The 11,760-nt window shown below is 49.7% G+C and overlaps 2 protein-coding genes across 8 annotated transcripts in view; one reads left to right on the forward strand and one right to left on the reverse strand.

The window, feature by feature from the left end:
- The window catches only part of FAM227A (family with sequence similarity 227 member A), a 56,416-nt gene extending 53,192 nt beyond the window's left edge, over positions 1-3,224 (reverse strand). The window contains exon 1 of the mRNA XM_054719526.1: positions 3,039-3,224. The gene's annotated coding sequence lies outside the window, so the exon portion shown is untranslated. The remainder of the gene's footprint in view (positions 1-3,038) is intronic.
- Positions 3,225-3,579: 355 nt separating this feature from the next.
- CBY1 (chibby family member 1, beta catenin antagonist) lies at positions 3,580-10,389 on the forward strand. Of its 7 annotated transcripts, none has more exons than XM_054719529.1 (6): positions 3,580-3,653; positions 4,533-4,707; positions 7,435-7,543; positions 8,215-8,320; positions 8,413-8,531; positions 9,889-10,389. In XM_054719529.1, exons 3-6 carry the CDS (start codon positions 7,466-7,468, stop codon positions 9,967-9,969), a joined length of 384 nt encoding a protein of 127 aa, XP_054575504.1. In that variant the 5' UTR covers positions 3,580-3,653; positions 4,533-4,707; positions 7,435-7,465; the 3' UTR covers positions 9,970-10,389. The 7 variants fall into 7 exon arrangements, with proteins under 7 accessions (XP_054575504.1, XP_054575502.1, XP_054575509.1 ...); XM_054719527.1 differs by having other exon boundaries at positions 4,533-4,650; positions 7,380-7,543; XM_054719534.1 differs by having other exon boundaries at positions 4,533-4,650; positions 7,380-7,543; positions 8,413-8,504.
- The last annotated feature ends 1,371 nt before the right edge of the window (positions 10,390-11,760 follow it).

The following is an 11,760-nucleotide window of genomic DNA, read 5'->3' on the forward strand; positions in this document are numbered from 1 at the left end:
TATATAATAAAGATGTAATATGCAAATGGTCGTTATGCCGTGAAGCGTTACAACTGATTGCGTAATGACCGGATCACGGATCAGCAGGAGGGTGGGCAGTGAGCTACAAGCAGGCAGTGGAGAGCTACAGGAGGGGGCAGGGCAGCAAACTATGGGGGGGGGGGGGAAGTGTGGGGGAGAGGGGAGCTACAGGAGGGCAGCAGCGAGTTACTGGCACACAAATTCGTGCGCAGGGCTACTAGTAATGAAATAAAAGATCTGCCTTCAAGAAGCTCATACATAATGGAAGGAGAGAGAAAGGGAGAGTTTGGTGGAACACTTAACCAAGGTGCCCTTTCACCACAGTCTCCTTTTCTCTCCTTCTGCTCATGCCCTCCGCTCTGCACTCTTCTCCCCAGCCCTGTGTCCTATATGCCTGCCCCATTGAACTACTTTCTGGTCCCTTCCATGCTATGCTTTGTGCCTTTTCTTTTTTAAAAATATATTTTATTGATTTTTTTACAGAGAGGAAGAGAGAGGGATAGAGAGTTAGAAACATCGATGAGAGAGAAACATCGATCAGCTGCCTCCTGCACACCCCCCACTGGGGATGTGCCCGCAACCAATGTACATGCCCTTGACCGGAATTGAACCTGGGACCCTTGAGTCCACAGGCCAACGCTCTATCCACTGAGCCAAACTGGTTTCAGCTGCTTTGTGCCTTTATGCCTTTACACGTGCTGTTCTCTCTATTCAAAGCTCAGCCCAGATGATACATCTTTTGGAAAACCTTCTCTCTTTTTAATCTTTATTACTGAAGTATTACATATGTCCCCCTTCGCCCCCCTTGACCCCGTCCAGCCTGCCCCCCCTCCCAGGCCTTCACCGCCCTATTGGAAAGACTTCTTAATTTACTCCAGGCAATTAGTGCCACCTGTCCTCCCCGAAGCCCAGAATTCTTACAGCACTTAATATACTGAACGGGAATTATTTGCTTCTACAGCTTTCTCCATTAGGCAAATTACTCTGTAGAGATTATGTTCACTCCATATTTGTTTCCATTTTAGACTCACTCACCACACTTCTTTCTAGGCCAAAGAGGCTATGCATTTTGGGCTACCCCCAAGCCAATTGGATTCTAGGAAGAGCTGACCCAGGCCCTCCCTCCTGCTCCTAGCCTCTAGTGAAACAGGCCGGGGGTGTTTGGGGGGGCGGGGGAGGGCAGAGAGGCGGCAGGTGCATTGCAGGGCTTCTCACTTTCCTCCTACTCACTCCCCAGCATGGCTGGCAAACTACATGTTCTCTGACAAGCAGGTTTAGGGCGACCTTGTCACAAAGCCTCTTGCTTCAGTTTAACATTATTACTCCTGCCTGATGGGAAAGCTGAATATTATGCTTTCTAAGAGAAATGTTTAAAATACATTCTCTGTTACCTTCTGAATTTTCAGCAGACCATTTTAGAATAAGTATTCTCTGAAACATGGTGCGTTTTTATTGTCAGTACTAAAGGAGGAAAAAAGGACGTGGAGGGAACTAGCTTAATTGAATAACTACCCTGTGCCCAGCACCATGCTCTGTCCTGGGGGTAGATGAGCAGAAGAATGAGAAACTGCCTGCCCTCAGGGAGCACATGTTCTGGCAGCCGAGACTGGACTGTGACTGCTTAAAGTTAACACGCTGTGCCCTGGCCGAGTGGCTCAGTTGGTTGGAGTGTCGTCCCGTACACCGAAATGTTGTGGGACCAATTCCCAGTCAGAACTTGTGCATCCATGTTTCACTCTCACATCGATGTTTCTCTCTCTCCCTCTCCCTTCCTCTCTCTCTAACATCAATAAAAGCATGTCCTCAGGTGAGGATTAAAAATAATGATAATAATAATACAGTTTAACATATTCTAACTTAAACAGGCTGGCTTTTGTTCAGTTTAACCTTTGGTCATTCAAGGACTAGTTACTGAGAGCCAGCAGTATATTCCTACTGGGGATAGGATGGTGAGCTAGTCAGACTTGATCTCTGCCCTAATGGAGCTTATGTCTGATCAAACAATTAAGTAACTGTGGATGATAACTCTGACCACTTCTTTGAAGGGAGGTTCTCAGAGCTATGAGATGACGCAAGAGTGGGCACTGACCTAGTCCAGTGGTCAGCAAACTGCGGCTCGCGAGCCACATGCGGCTCTTTGGCTCCTTGAGTGTGGCTCTTCCACAAAATACCACGGCCTGGGCGAGTCTATTTTGAAGAAGTGGCGTTAGAAGAAGTTTAAGTTTAAAAAATTTGGCTCTCAAAAGAAATTTCAATCGTTGTCCTGTTGATATTTGGCTCTGTGGACTAATGAGTTTGCCGACCACTGCCCTAGTCAATACGGCAAAGTGGGAAAACTCCCTCTAAGCAGAGGGGAGCAAGAGGAGAAATGTAGGAAGAGGCTAGACCTGTGCATCACAGTAGCCACTAACCACATGTGACAAATCACCCCTTGGAATCTGGTTAATGTGAGTGAAGAACTAAACTTTTTATTTTAATTTTAAAATGAAGCAGCCTAAATCTGAATGTATTAATTATATGTAAAAATGAGAATATTTGAGACATTTGGAGCTAAATAAAGTATCATTCAAGTTAACATCCCCTGATTTTGTTGTTGTTATTTACTTTTTATAATATGGCTACCAGGACATTCTACATGACATATGTGGCCCACGTTATGTTTCCATTGGGCAGTGCCGGGCTAGACCGTGCAGATTCTGACTCTAGGACAATGCAGTGAGGTGTCGTTGGAAGGAAATTACCACTGGAGTCGCAGACCCCTGGGTCCTGCCGGTGCACCTGCTAGGCACCCCGCAAACATCCCCTGAATGACCCGAGTTTCTTCATTTATCTAATCATACACGCGGTTAGGACTTGGGAGATCGAGAGTTGGTTCTCGAGGAGCTCTCTCTGCCCCTTGCTCACTGGGAGACCCTGAAGCGGCCTCTGAGCCTCAGTTTCCCCTGCTTGTAGGAACCGATGAGATTGGGGTGTGGGGAGGCGGAGGGGGTGGGTTACCGTTCTTCTGTCCGTCTCACCAGAAGACTTGGGCGGAATCCGACGAACTCGGAGGCAGGTTTCGTCCCGGGCCCCTCAAGGGACCCTGCGAGGTTCTGGGTGAGACAGTCGACCCGCGTGGCCCCCACATCCACCAGGAAGAGGTGCCCTTTGCTTTGTGGTCTTGTGGGAAGGAGGGGCAAACACAGAGAGGCCCATTTTGCTCCTGTGAGTCCTGGGGTTCTCCAGGCAACGCCCGGCGCAATCACCACGTCCCCCGGCCCCACACAATGGAACTTTCGCGAGCCGCCGCCAGACGCGGTTACCATGGGGACGGCCCCTGCGGCCTGGGGAGAACAGACCAACGGGTCCGTGGGGAGGCGAGTGCAGTTCCCGCCCTGTCCTCTGTCAGGGGCACCTACAAGTGACTCCAGGAGACAGTCCCTTGGTGCAGTCCCCCTGACACAGCGAGGGCAGCCCTCGTGCGTTTCTGCTGCTTCGCGAAGGTTCGTGTAGTGGACCGCGCCGCGCCGCGCACCCCCGCTTTCCCGGTGGTAGAGCCCGGGGCGGGGCTGCGCACGCGCAGGCCGGCGGTGGCGGCGGGGCCGGCGGGTGGTCCAGGCGCTTATTTGGTCCGGGCTCCTGCGACGGGTCAGGTACGTCTCCGACCCCGGGTCTCCCCCGGGCCCGAGGCCGGGCGTTCCCCAGGGGGCCGGGGTGTTCGGCCAGCTGGAGCCGGACGGCGGGCGACGGACGGATTCACCCCAGGTGGTCACCGCCCCCATATATATATATATATTATAAATATATATTTATATTTAAATTTATTTCAGAGAGAGGAAGGGAGAGGGAGAGCAACAGAGGTAGAAATATGCCCGCAACCTGGGCCTGTGCCCCGATCGGGAACCGAAGGGTGACCTCCTGGTTCATGGATCAACACTCAACCTCGGAGCCCCCCCGGCCGCGTGTGACCACTCCCTTTAGGGTGGCTGTGAAGGGCGAGCCAGGGAACGTTTGTTCTCTGCCGTCGGTTGCATCCACCAGCCCCGGGCGGCCTTGTCCCTGTGGGGCAGGTACCTGCTTGGCTGGCTCTGAACTGGCGGGGGCGGGCCGGGGGAGACACGGATCCCTTTGAGAATCCGATGAAAGCCAGAGACTCGCCTTCTTGTTAGACTAAAATAAGGCAATGGACTTCGTGGCCCATTGCAAACGGTGCAGCCCTGCGCAGCGATGAAGTGGTGGTCGGCACCAGCGCCGAGGCAGAGGCCGTCTTTAGAAGCCCAGTTCCCCCACCTTCCCACTGTGTGATGGGCAAGTTCCTTAGCTGCTTACATACGAGAGATCCAGCATTGGGCCCGGCCACAGTGGATCCGAAGGGAGTAATACTAGTTAGTTTTTGTTACTGTGCCCTTGTTTTGAGTTAAAATCTTTCTTTCTGGATATTCCTGTTTCATTCCTGTTCTGCCCTCTACAGACATAAAATTAATTGCCTTCCCTCTTCCACCCGTTTTTTTGTTTGTTTTTCTTTTCTGCAGCAGAAGCCATGCCAGGGCCTTCCACGGTGTTTTGGATGACGTGGTAGCACAGCTTAAAACGCCCTCAGCATCTTGGTCCCCACTGCTGTCCGTCCACCACCAAGCTGGAAGCGTTCTGGTTTGTCCAAGTCCTCAAGTGCTGTGCCCAGGCCCCAGCGCCTTCATTCCATAGCTTGTGTGTCTACTGCTTTTTCTCATCACAAACACACATCTCCCAGTAAAACTCGCATGAGCACACCCCCCTAAATACCTTTATTTTTATTTATTTATAAATCAGATATACATATACTCTGTATTGTATATTTTAAAACGTCCAAAGAAACTTGTATCATTAATTTTAATGATATTGATATTAATTTCTCCGTCGCTGAAAACAGCAGTTTTTCTACATGTTTTCATTGAAAACATGTCTTGCTAATTGTGATGGATTTATACTATGCGTTATTTATTTATTTACTTATTTATTTATTTGGTTAATCCTCACCCGTGGATATTTTTTACATTGATTTTTAGAGACAGTAGAAGGGAGGGGGAGAGACAGAGAGAGAGAAGCATCAATATGAGAGAGGCAGCTCTAGCCAGTTTGGCTCGGTGGATAGAGCATCAGCCTGCGGACTGAAGGGTGCCAGGTTCGATTCCGGTCAAGGGCACATGCCTGGGTTGCAGGCTTGATCCCCAGTGAGGGGTGTGCAGAAGGCAGCCAATCAGTGATTCTCTCTCATCATTGATGTTTCTATCTCTCTCTACCTCTTCCTCTCTGAAATCAATAAAAATATATTTTAAAAAATATATGAGAGAGGGACATGGATTGGTTGCCTTCAGCACATGCCCCAACCAGGTACGTGCCTTTGACTGGATCCCTTCAGTCTGTGGGCTGATGCTCTATCCACTGAGCCAACCCAGCTAGGGCTGAGTTATTTTTAATGATAGTTGATATAAAACCTTGTTTCAAATAGTCTTGAAGTTCCCTTCTTTTTTGGTCAGCTTCTTGTCAGATAGGATTATCTCATAATGTGGTGAAGAAGGCCTCAGACCTAGGACTAGGGCAGGGAGAGCTCTGCGACTTTCTTTTGCTCCCTTGTGCTTTCACTGTCGTTATCATCTGTCTACAGTTTCTGGAATATTTTTAAGCTATTTGTATGTTATGAGTTAAGACTGGGTAATGTACGGGAAGTAATGAACCTTGACCCCTGTCTCACACAGTATACAAAATTATTTCCAGATGATCACAGTCCTAAGTGGGAAAGTTAAACAATAAAAATTAATCTATGGCCGAAACCGGTTTGGCTCAGTGGATAGAGCATCAGCCTACGGACTGAAAGGTCCCAGGTTCGATTCCGGTCAGGGGCATGTACCTTGGTTGCAGGCACATCCCCAGTGGGGGGTGTGCAGGAGGCAGCTGATCGATGTTTCTAGCTCTCTATCTCTCTCCCTTCCTCTCTGTAAAAAATCAATAAAATATATTTAAAAAAAAAAAATAAAAATTAATCTATGAAAATGTCATTTTTGGAGTAGGCAGGTTTTCTTAAATAGGACACAAACACTAATCATTTTTTAAAAACATGGTAAATTAAATTCCATTAAAATTAAGAACTTCTTTCATCAAAAAGAAACCAATAAGAGCCCTAACGGGTTTGGCTCAATGGATAGAGCGTCAGCCTGTGGACTCAAGGGTCCCAGGTTCGATTCCGGTCAAGGGCATGTACCTTGGTTGCGGGCACATCCCCAGTGGGGGGTGTGCAGGAGGCAGCTGATTGATGTTTCTCTCTCATTGATGTTTCTAACTCTCTCCCTCTCCTTCCTTTCTGTAAAAAATCAATAAAATATATATATTAAGAAAAAAATAAGAAAACAAAAAGGCAACTTTCAGACTGGGAGAAGATATTTTCAATATTCCCTATATACACAACGAAGGACTCATATTCATCATATGTAAAGAACCCTTACAAATTAATAAAATAAAAAAGATAGACAACCCAAAAGAAAAAAGGCAAAAACTTGAACAAGCATGTCGCAAAAGAGGGTACCCACATGTCCAGTTAGCTAGGGAGAAGCAAAGGAAACCCCATGCAATACCACCACTTATCTACCAGAATGCTAAAGTAATGACAGGAAAGCCTGGCCAGCGTGGCTAATTTGGTTGGAGCATCGTCCCATACACTGAAAGGTCCGGGGTTTGATTCCCCCGTCAGGGCACATAACCTACCTAGGTTTGTGGGCTTGATCCCTGGTGGGCCGATTGATATTTCTCTCTCTCTGGCTCCTCGCCCAGCTCCACGCTGCTCGTGTGTCTTTGGGCAAGTTCCTTACCTGGTCTGCGTAGACAAGATGGCGGGCTGCCCCTTGTGAAGTTAATAAGTAAAGCACTGGGAGCTTTAGTGGACTGCTCAGGAAGTGTAGCTCCTCCTTCATAGCAAGCTGACCTTCCTCTCTCAATTTTTTTTTTAATTAAGAAAAAATAAAATGGAGTCTATGCAGTGGCTATTGCCCAGTGTGATTCTCACCGGTGTATGGGAATATATTCCTTGCTCCCAGACTGTAAATCTGGTGATGTCCACTTGTGACAAAATTCAAGACCGGCAAGTGAGGCACTTGCCTGTGGATAACAACCTTAGAGCCACACAGCTGTGTTCAGAATCTAGCTCCAGCTGAGGACCTCGGTCTTTCTAAACCTGTGGGTCAAATGGGGATAATGAGGGGAGCTAAGCAAAGGATTGCGAGGCTTGAGATACTACATGCAAAGGGCTTAGCATACTGCCTACCTGGCACATAGCGAGCAATCCACACGTGGGAGCCGTTACCAGGATTGTGAATAGCCACATCAGATGTCTGTTTTCCTGGTTTTAGGACAGGACATAAAATCACTGACCCAACCGTCTGTACCCCCGACTTGTCCTGACAGGGAGCATTGACCTCTCCTCGTCAGGCCGAAGATGCCTCTCTTTGGGAATACGTTCAGTCCGAAGAAGACGCCCCCTCGGAAGTCTGCCTCGCTCTCCAACCTGCATAATGTGAGTGTCAGCACCAGGGTCAGCCCGCTGTGCCTGTGACAGCGTCGTCAGGTCTCTGTTGGGAAGTGGGGTTCTCCAGGGGCATGCAAGTAGGAGAGCATCCATTTCATTCATGTTGCTATTGCTAAAATCAGCGTTAACGCCTACTTGCTCAGGAACCTAATAAGCAGTCAACCTCATTATGATTTCTGGCTCTAAATACGATCCAGTTTGACTTCACTTTAGTCCCAGGACGTGGCCGGGAATCGACTTAGTCATGTCTAAGAATCAAATCATTCTGAAAGGATGCTGTTTGCCACCGTTAATGGCGATCAGAAGGGTGTGTCACAGCTCAGAGGCAGATTCTCAGCTCCTCGAGGGCAGAGCGGGGCACATTCTTCTCTGAATGCCCAGCACTGGTTCTGATGCGGGTGGGTGCTCAGTGAGTTGTAGAAACATCAGAAAAATACATTAAAAATACATAAATAGCTTTTTTGGAAAACATCTGGTGTATAAAGCAGTATGTTTCTTACAGTTTAGAATTTTTTTGTTGCACCTTACTTGATTTTCTGATTTTAAAAATATTAGAAGTGCTGGGTAATGACTAGAGGAAAGAAGTGAGTTTTGGGGTCCTGCAGTTAGGAGAGGCGCTGAGAGTGCCAGGGCCTTCTGATGCTAGCGTCTCCCCACAGCTGGATCGGTCCACCCGCGAAGTGGAGCTGGGCCTCGACTATGGAACCCCCACTATGAACCTGGCGGGACAAAACCTGAAGTTTGAAAATGGCCATTGGGTAGCAGGTGGGCCGATTTCCTGCCATTTTGTCCAACAAGATGATGGAAGGACTCCCCCCCACCCTCCCTTGTAACTGCTGGTTCTGTCTTTCCACCAGAGACGGGGATTAGTGGAGGTGTGGACCAGAGGGAGGCTCAGCGCCTCCGCAGGCGGAACCAGCAGTTGGAGGAAGAGAACAATCTCTTGCAGGTGAAGGTGGAGGTCCTGCTGGACATGGTGAGGACGGTGATGGGAGGGCTGTGGCGGGAGGCTCCTCCCCGAGTCAGTTCATCTAGCTCGTGCCTTCTGAGTGCCCGTTTGCCCAGGAACATTGCTTTGAATCCAAAGAAACGAAAGCAAATCAGGCACAGTCCCTACCTTCAAGCACTCACAGGCCGGGGCGGTGGACAATAAGTACAATGCCAGAGCCTCGTGGTGAGGGCCGCAGTTAGAGTCTGAGCAGGGCTGTGACAGCACGTGGTGGAGAGGAACTCTGTCAGGAGAGAAGGTGCCACGTAGGAAGGGAAATTTGAGCTGAACGGGGAGCAGTAAGGAGGGCTGGGGCTGGGCGGAGGCAGTCCAGGAAGGGCCGTCTGCTCCGGAATTGGAGATGTCCCGTGCCACACGCATTCCTCAGTGCCTGGCGGCACCTGCCCACACGCCCTCTGCATCGGCGTCTGTTTCCTGTGGCTGTTAAGAACCCAGCAGCCTGGTGGGCCGAGAGGTACATGTGAAGGTTGATTGAGAGGCAGGAGAGCGTACACTGGAGGGGTTCCTCGCCCAGCTCCACGCTGCTCGTGTGTCTTTAGGCAACTTACTTACCTGATGTGCGTGAAGAGCTTCGTGTCTTCAGCAGTACAATAGACGTGATGGCGGGCTGCACCTTGTGAAGTTAATAAACAAAGCGCTGGGGGCTTTAGTGGATTGCTCAGGAAGGTAGCTCCTGTTTCACAGCAAGCTGACCTTTAGAGACTATATCTCAGTCCCTGTCGACAATATACGTCCATTGAAAGATCCTGATGAGGAAGGTGGCATTCTTTTTTAAGCACACCCGCCCCCCCCCCATTATTATGGGAGCTGCAGCTCAGAAGCAACCAATCCTTTAGCTTAGAATTACCAGTATCAGCCTTCTTCTCTCCTCTTTTTTGTTTTTCAAATTATAAGAACAAGTTTATCTAGAAATTTACGGAGTTAGAAATGAGCCGGCTGGGCTGTGGAGGCTCAGGACACAAGTGACAGGAGCAAAGGAAGGGCCCTGGGAGCTTGGGAGAGGGACCGGCCGAGGCAGTGCTCCGGAGGGAAGGGGCGGTGGGGAGGGCAGCGCTCCCAGCCTTCTGTGTCCCTGAGGCCTGCCGTCCTTACCAAGGCCAATGCCATGCAATCCCAGTGACCAAAAACGCCGACAGTGGATTGTGAAAGCTCTTCAGTACTTGAGCTGGTTACATTCTGCCCAGTTACAAAGGGCTCCTTCCCGGAGGCTGGCAGGCGCGGCAGAGAAATGCCAGGAGCCTTTCCGGTGCGCCGGGCTAGCCTTGCAAACCTGAACGCGGCCCACAATGCCCTCCTTTCTAACAGTCCGCTGCTTTCCTCCCAGTTCTCTGAGACCACTGCCGAGTTCCAAATAATGAAGAAGGAGCTGGAAGAACTGAAGAGTGTCAACCGGAGAAGGAAATGAAGACCTCAAGACGTTGGTTAGGAGAAGAGGGAGAACTCGACTGATCAGAGGAGTGGAATATAGCTGAGGGTTTTTTAAGCTAAAATAGTAGGTTAGGCCCTGGGAGACGGTTCCAGAAATGGGGCCAAAGGCACTGGCACCCTTGAGTTGGCAATAGAAAGGTGATGGCTCCTGGAGGAAACCAGGATTCCAGGCCAGGGCAGTAAATAGCAATGTCCTCTGGCTGCTCAGCACAGGTGGCCAGGCGGTGAGCGGGGCCGCTGAAGTCTGGGGCGATGCTAAGACTCTGGGTGCTCGCCAGTCACTTAACATGTAAATGCACTTGTCCCAGGTTCACTCTCATTGGATGGACTCTTGGGAGAAGCAGCTGGAGTTCATCCCAGCATCCCCTCACGTTGGTGTTGGGGGCGTGGCCCCAGTTCTAAAGAGCCCTGACCTCTGCCCTTCAGGCCACTCTCTCTGTGCTTTAAAGAGTGTTTGTTCCCCAAATCCACATCCTCTGGCTTCAGTTTCTCAGCAGCAATCACCAGTCTTCTATGCAACACTATATTTTTGTGCGACTTTCTTGTTTACACTACCTTTTTTCCCCCTTGTTTTTCAATAAAGATTTAAAAAATAAAAACAAAGTGTACTTTTAAAAAATATATTTTATTGTCCAGACAGTATGGCTTATTGATTGAGCGTCGGTCCAGAAACCAAGAGGGTCGAGTTTCGATTCCTGGTCAGAGCACATCCCCGGGTTTCAGGCTCGATCCCCAGTGGGGGGCGTGCAGGAGGCAGCCGATTGATGATGTTTCTCTCATCAATGTTTCTCTCTCTCTCTCCCTCTCCCTTCCTTTCTCTAATCATCAAAAAAAAAAAAAAAAAGTAAAGTATATTTTTATTGATTTCAGAGAGAGGAAGGGAGAGAGAGAAACATCAATGAGAATCATTGATTGCCTCTGGCATGCCCGCTACTGGGGATTGAGCTTGAAACTCGGACATGAGAATTGAACTCTGACCTCCTGGTTCATGGCTCAATGATCAACCACTGAGCCACTGAGCCACACTACTTCTTTAAATTAAATGATGTTGCATAATCTCCGTGACCAGAGTGAAAAAAGAAGCATCCATTCTTGAAGAAGTGGAACCTGGAGTCTGAGCTGTTGTTCCATCCGAAGATAGAATTTTCAGGTCGTGGGAAGTGTCCCCGTTGCAGGGAAGCATTCCGGCTGCTGGGATATTGGCAGAGGCTGACCTGGGACAGAAACCGTCTGTCTTCCCCAATCCCCTGCTCTCCCTGGGGAGTTGGACTCTCCTGGTTCTGGCAGGGACCAAGGAGTTGGGGCGGGGCTGGATTCCTAGAGGGGGAGTTTTGTGCCTGAGTCTGAGCTGAGCTGAGTGGCTCTGGCTGGAGAAAGGAGCCAGCCAGCAGTCAGAGGGATTCAGCTCCCAAAGAGGGAGGGCACTGAGGGTGGAGACAGCGCCCAGGGGTGATGTCCGTGGGCGGCAGGTACATGCCTGGCGGGGGCTCGGGCCCTTGCACACACTCCTTTCCTCCTCAGCTCAGTCCTGGGCGCACAGACTAGCAGCATGCCTGTTTGCAGACAAGGAACCGAACCGCAGGAGTTTCAGGAACTGTTAGGATCATAGCCTCCCAGCCACAGTGGAAGAGGAGCTAGGTGGGGGTGCCCTGAGGCTGCTGCTTGTAGCTCATCCTTACTGGCCACTCAATGGGGGATGGGTAGAAGCTCCAGCCCATAGGAGACAAATATACACAGGGCCTAAATCTCCAGGTGCAGGCAATGGGGC

The sequence above is a fragment of the Eptesicus fuscus genome, chromosome 7 (assembly GCF_027574615.1).
Source record: "Eptesicus fuscus isolate TK198812 chromosome 7, DD_ASM_mEF_20220401, whole genome shotgun sequence".
NCBI classification, from domain to species: domain Eukaryota; kingdom Metazoa; phylum Chordata; class Mammalia; order Chiroptera; family Vespertilionidae; genus Eptesicus; species Eptesicus fuscus.